The 5,557-nt window shown below is 58.0% G+C and overlaps 1 protein-coding gene across 1 annotated transcript; it reads left to right on the top strand.

The window, feature by feature from the left end:
• The first annotated feature begins 6 nt into the window (after nt 1–6).
• On the top strand, nt 7–5,532 carry PSMD2 (proteasome 26S subunit, non-ATPase 2). The gene is given in 22 exon segments (XM_010716825.3): nt 7–85; nt 331–387; nt 614–778; nt 914–1,035; nt 1,145–1,236; nt 1,239–1,368; nt 1,468–1,626; nt 1,875–2,019; nt 2,226–2,286; nt 2,447–2,593; nt 2,738–2,844; nt 2,992–3,119; nt 3,196–3,283; nt 3,408–3,570; nt 3,654–3,755; nt 3,842–3,987; nt 4,161–4,244; nt 4,407–4,575; nt 4,671–4,765; nt 4,873–4,999; nt 5,077–5,195; nt 5,282–5,532. Coding segments are annotated over 21 exon segments (2,553 nt in total). The 5' UTR covers nt 7–85; nt 331–366; the 3' UTR covers nt 5,465–5,532.
• Nucleotides 5,533–5,557: the final 25 nt, after the last annotated feature.

A 5,557-nucleotide genomic window follows, 5' to 3' on the forward strand; every position in this document is an offset into this window, starting at 1 on the left:
GTCGGGTGGTGACGAGAAGCCCACGCCGCTGTGGGGCCGGGACCGTCGGGATCCGCCCGCGGGGCCCGAGAAGGAGCAGGAACTGGTGAGCGTCGCCCGGGGAGCTGAGTCACGGGGGGGTGGTGGCGTCGTCGGGGCTCCCTCCGGCCGCGTGACGTCACCGGGGCGAGGGGCTTCCGCCGTGACGTCATGTGGTGACACAGCCCGGGGGGTTCCGGCGTTCACTATCATCGTGGTAGGGGCCCCGCGGGTGGCACAATGCTATTATGAAGAGGAACACCGGTGTCCGTGCATTGGGCTGCCCCTAACCGAATTTTCCCCCCCCGGCAGTCGGAGGAGGACAAACAGCTGCAGGATGAACTGGAGATGCTGGTGGAGCGCCTCGGGGTGAGTGCGTGCCCCTCAACCTGCAGAACTGGGGGGAAATCTACTGTGCCACAGCCCTGTGGGTACTCACAGCTGTGCTCGGTGGGTGGCTTTCTGCTCACTGTACCACAGCCCTGTGGTACTTTAGACCCGCAGGGTGGGGGGCTGCCCTGCTCTGTGTTTGGGGGAGCACTGAGCCCAGAAGGAGCACCTCATGCACTTCCACATGGGCCTCTTCCGTGTGCAGGAGAAAGACACATCTCTCTACCGCCCGGCACTGGAGGAGCTGCGCAGGCAGATCCGTTCCTCCACCACCTCTATGACCTCTGTCCCTAAGCCCCTCAAGTTCCTCCGACCACACTATGGCAAGCTGAAGGAGATCTATGAGAACATGGCTCCTGGGGAGAACAAGGTGAGCGCTGCCATCCTGTGTGGGCTGTGACTTGCCAGGTCCCTGCCTTTGCCCCCCGTGGGCACAGGGAGGGTGCTGTTTTCTGGGGTGCACTCAATCCCCTGTGAGTCTGAAGCTCTGGTTCTCTGTCCCCAGCGCTTTGCAGCAGACATAATTTCTGTCCTGGCTATGACCATGAGTGGGGAGCGTGAGTGTCTGAAGTACCGCCTAGTGGGCTCTCAGGAGGAGCTAGCATCGTGGGGGCATGAATATGTCAGGTGAGCCTGGCTGGGAACAGGGCTTGGGGTAGACAAGGACAGCTGCCTCACATCCCTGGGGCTGCGCGAGGCTGGTTTCTGTGGTGGTGATGTCCCCTTCTTCCTGCAGGCACCTGGCAGGGGAGGTAGCCAAGGAGTGGCAGGAGATTGATGAAGCTGACAAGGCGCAGAGGGACACACTCCTCACCCTGGTCAAGGAGATCGCCCTTACAACATGGCTCACAATGCAGAGCACGAGGCTTGTGACCTGCTCATGGAGATCGAGCAGATGGACATGCTGGAGAAGTACATCGATGACAACGCCTATTCGAAAGTGTGCCTCTACCTGACCAGGTGAGGGGCTGGTATATCTGTCTGGCCCATGGTGGGCTGAGGCTGAGGCTGCCCAGCTTCATTGTCTGACACTCATCCTCATGCATCTCCTCCTCAAAGCTGCGTAAGCTATGTCCCAGAGCCTGAGAACTCTGCTCTCCTACGCTGTGCTCTGGGCATTTTCCGCAAGTTCAACCGTTACCCTGAAGCCCTGCGCCTGGCTCTGATGCTCAACGACGTGGAGCTGGTGGAGGACATCTTCACCTCCTGCAAAGATGTGTAAGTAGAGACCATCCTCACATTCTTGGGGGGGGTGGGGGGCAGAGTTGAGTAGGATCTTGACACTGTCAGATGTGGCTGGGGGCTTGGAGACTCTTGTCCCCAAAATAAAGACGAGCAGGAGCCAGTCATCTCTGGGCTGCTCTTGTATGCTTCTTGGCAGGGTGGGCTAATGTATGTGTCTGCTACTTGGCTAGCATTAGGGCTGCCTGGGGGCTGGGTGCTTTCAAAGTCTCCTCCCTCTGCAGAGTTGTCCAGAAGCAGATGGCCTTTATGCTGGGCCGCCATGGGGTCTTCCTGGAGCTGAATGAAGATGTGGAGGAGTACGAGGACCTGACTGAGATCATGTCCAACGTCCAGCTCAACAGCAACTTCCTGGCCTTGGCCAGAGAGGTGAGCAATGTGCTGGAGAAAGATCCCTCTGTTGCTCCAGGCTGGGATTTACTCTGGCTGCCAGGCTTTGTGCTCTGTGCAAGACCTGGGGAGAGATCCCTTATCCCTATGAGCTTGGCTAGATCCCACTGGAGAAGCTGTCTTTGTAGACCAGCTGCTGTGGTGTGTTTGTGGGGAGATAACCCCCTTTTCCCTTGTCTCTGCAGCTGGACATCATGGAGCCTAAAGTACCAGATGATATTTACAAAACCCACCTGGAAAATAATCGTAAGAGCTGATGTTTTGACCTTGGCTGTCTCTGGGTAGAGCAGACCCCATTGCCTGTGGTGGGCTTTGGCTGCTCCTTCCTTGTGACCTCACCCCTGCCTGGTATGGGACAACTGTGCAGTGGAGGGCTGGTTTGCCTCACTCTGATCTTGCTCCCCAGGGTTTGGGGGCAGTGGTTCCCAAGTGGACTCAGCCCGGATGAATTTGGCCTCCTCCTTTGTGAATGGCTTTGTGAATGCTGCATTTGGCCAAGACAAGCTGCTGACGGATGACGGCAATAAATGGTTGTACAAGAACAAGGACCATGGTGAGGGCTGCAGCTGTCTGTGCACTTGGGGTTGTGACCCTTTCTGGGCCCTGCTGAAAGCCAGGCAGTTGGGTACAGTTCTGCAGTGTCCCCAGCCAGCAGGCCGGTCACACTGACTTGGGCTTTTCTCCCTGGGAACCACAGGGATGTTGAGTGCTGCAGCTTCATTGGGCACTATACTGCTGTGGGATGTGGATGGGGGCCTCACACAGATCGACAAATACCTCTATTCCTCAGAAGATTACATTAAGGTGAGTGGCACTGATCTCAGCCCCATGGTTACTTGGTAACAACCAGCATGTCCTGGGGAGCGAGTTAACCTGTGAGGTGATGTGAGTCACTGGCTGGCAGGGAGCTCCGTGTGGTGGCTGGTGCATAATGACGCCTCTGTCTCGTAGTCGGGTGCTCTCCTGGCCTGTGGCATCGTCAACTCAGGAGTGAGGAATGAGTGTGACCCTGCCCTGGCCCTGCTATCTGACTACGTCCTCCACAACAGCAACACCATGCGGATCGGAGCCATTTTTGGGTAAGGGTCTGCCCTGGCCTCCCTGGCTGTGTGGGGTGGTGCAGCCATCCCTGACATTCCTCTGGGCTCTCCATAGGCTGGGGCTGGCCTACGCGGGCTCCAACCGTGAGGATGTACTGACTTTGCTGCTGCCAGTGATGGGCGACTCCAAGTCCAGTATGGAGGTAGGGAGCAGAGCAGGATGTGCCACTCGAGTCCCTGACAGCTCCTAGAGATGCTGAGGCTGGTTTGGGCTCTGCATGTCCTTGTGTGATGTGCTGTGCCCTAAGAGCATGGCTCCCTCTTCAGGTGGCTGGTGTGACCGCCCTGGCCTGTGGCATGATATCCGTGGGCTCTTGCAATGGAGATGTCACCTCCACCATCCTCCAGACCATCATGGAGAAGTCAGAGACGGAGCTGAAGGACACTTATGCCCGGTGGCTGCCGCTTGGCCTGGGCTTGAACCACTTGGGTAAGGAAGGGCGGCACTGGTAGTCCTGTGAGCTGGGACTGCAAGGATCCCTTGGATGCCCTGAGCTCTGTGCCTCCCCACAGGCAAGGGAGAGGCCATCGAGGCCATCCTGGCAGCACTGGAGGTGGTGTCGGAGCCGTTCCGCAGCTTTGCCAACACATTGGTGGACATCTGTGCCTATGCTGGTGCGTTGAGCTGACCAAGGCTGAGGGAGGTGGGAGCAGGACCTGGCCTTCCTTCTGCTCATCCTTGCCCACTGCTGACCCCACAGGTTCAGGGAATGTCCTGAAGGTACAGCAGCTTCTGCACATCTGCAGTGAGCACTTTGACTCCAAGGAGAAAGAGGAGGACAAGGACAAGAAGGACAAAAAGGAGAAAGAGAAGAAAGAAAGTTCAGCTGACATGGGGGCACACCAGGTAGGGAAACTGAGGCTGGAACCTGCAGCCTAGGCGTAGGAGCTGCCCTGTGTGGGGACGGACCCAGAGGAAGCAGCCCTAGCAGTATCCTCTGCTCTCACTGTCCAGCTGGGCAGTGGTTGAGTTTGGGGTTGGTGGTCCCCGCCTGGCACTCAGTACTGGTGTCCCTGCAGGGTGTAGCAGTGTTGGGCATTGCACTTATTGCCATGGGTGAGGAGATTGGCGCCGAAATGGCCCTGCGCACGTTTGGTCACCTGGTGAGTAACAGTGGGGGAACAGTGTGGGGCTGGGAAGGGACCTGGATGAAGAGGGCAGATCTTCTCTCACACCTTGGCCTTGGTAAGCTGGGTTGTGGATGCCCTACTGTGCCCTTGCCCCTACCTGGGGTTTAATTCCTTCTCTACCCCCATTCCATGCAGCTGCGGTATGGGGAGCCCACCCTACGCCGTGCTGTGCCCCTGGCCCTGGCGCTCATCTCTGTCTCTAACCCCCGACTCAACATCCTCGACACCCTCAGCAAGTTCTCCCATGATGCTGACCCCGAAGTCTCCTACAACTCCATCTTTGCCATGGGCATGGTGGGCAGTGGTAAGCCTAAGTGGCAGCTTATGTGTCAAGGGGGTGGCCTGAAGGTTGGTGCCCCAGTTTCTGAAGGCTTGTGTCCCAATCCCTGCCTTCTCCAGGTACCAACAACGCCCGGCTGGCTGCTATGCTGCGGCAGCTCGCCCAGTACCACGCCAAGGACCCCAACAACCTCTTCATGGTGCGGTTAGCCCAGGTGATGATCCCACACTTGCGTTTGGGAAGAGGCAGGGGGGCAGTGGGACGGGGGAGCTACCATGTGCTGCCCCACTATGTGTTCACATGCTTTCTGTGCCACACTAGGGCCTGACCCACTTGGGCAAGGGGACGCTCACCCTGTGCCCCTACCACAGTGATCGCCAGCTCATGAGCCAGGTGGCTGTAGCTGGACTGTTGACCGTCCTCGTGTCCTTCCTGGATGTGCGCAACAGTGAGTAACGTGTGCTTAGCCAACGTGCCAGCACTCCTCCATCCCACACCCACACTCTTGCTTTCATCCCCTTCCAGTTATACTGGGCAAGTCCCACTACGTCCTCTATGGACTGGTTGCGGCCATGCAGCCCCGCATGTTGGTCACCTTTGATGAGGAGCTGCGCCCTCTGCCCGTGTCAGTCCGGGTCGGACAGGTGAGGGGGCAGCTGGAGCCCGGTGTGGGTGGCTGGGGGTTCAATCCTTGTATCTCCTCCTCTCTCACTTTGTTTCTCCCCTGCAGGCTGTGGATGTGGTGGGCCAAGCAGGCAAGCCCAAAACCATCACTGGCTTCCAAACCCATACCACACCTGTGCTGCTGGCACACGGTGAGCGGGCAGAGCTGGCCACCGAAGAGCATGTGCCCGTGACACCCATCTTGGAGGGATTCGTTATCCTGCGCAAGAACCCCAACTATGATGTTTGAGTTGGGGGGACTGGGGCTTGGGAGCTGGGGATAGGCAGTGTGGGTTGGGGGGGGAAGGATGATTGGTTTGGGGTTTTTTTTTTTTTTTATTTT

Source organism: Meleagris gallopavo, chromosome 11, assembly GCF_000146605.3.
Source record: "Meleagris gallopavo isolate NT-WF06-2002-E0010 breed Aviagen turkey brand Nicholas breeding stock chromosome 11, Turkey_5.1, whole genome shotgun sequence".
Lineage (NCBI taxonomy): Eukaryota > Metazoa > Chordata > Aves > Galliformes > Phasianidae > Meleagris > Meleagris gallopavo.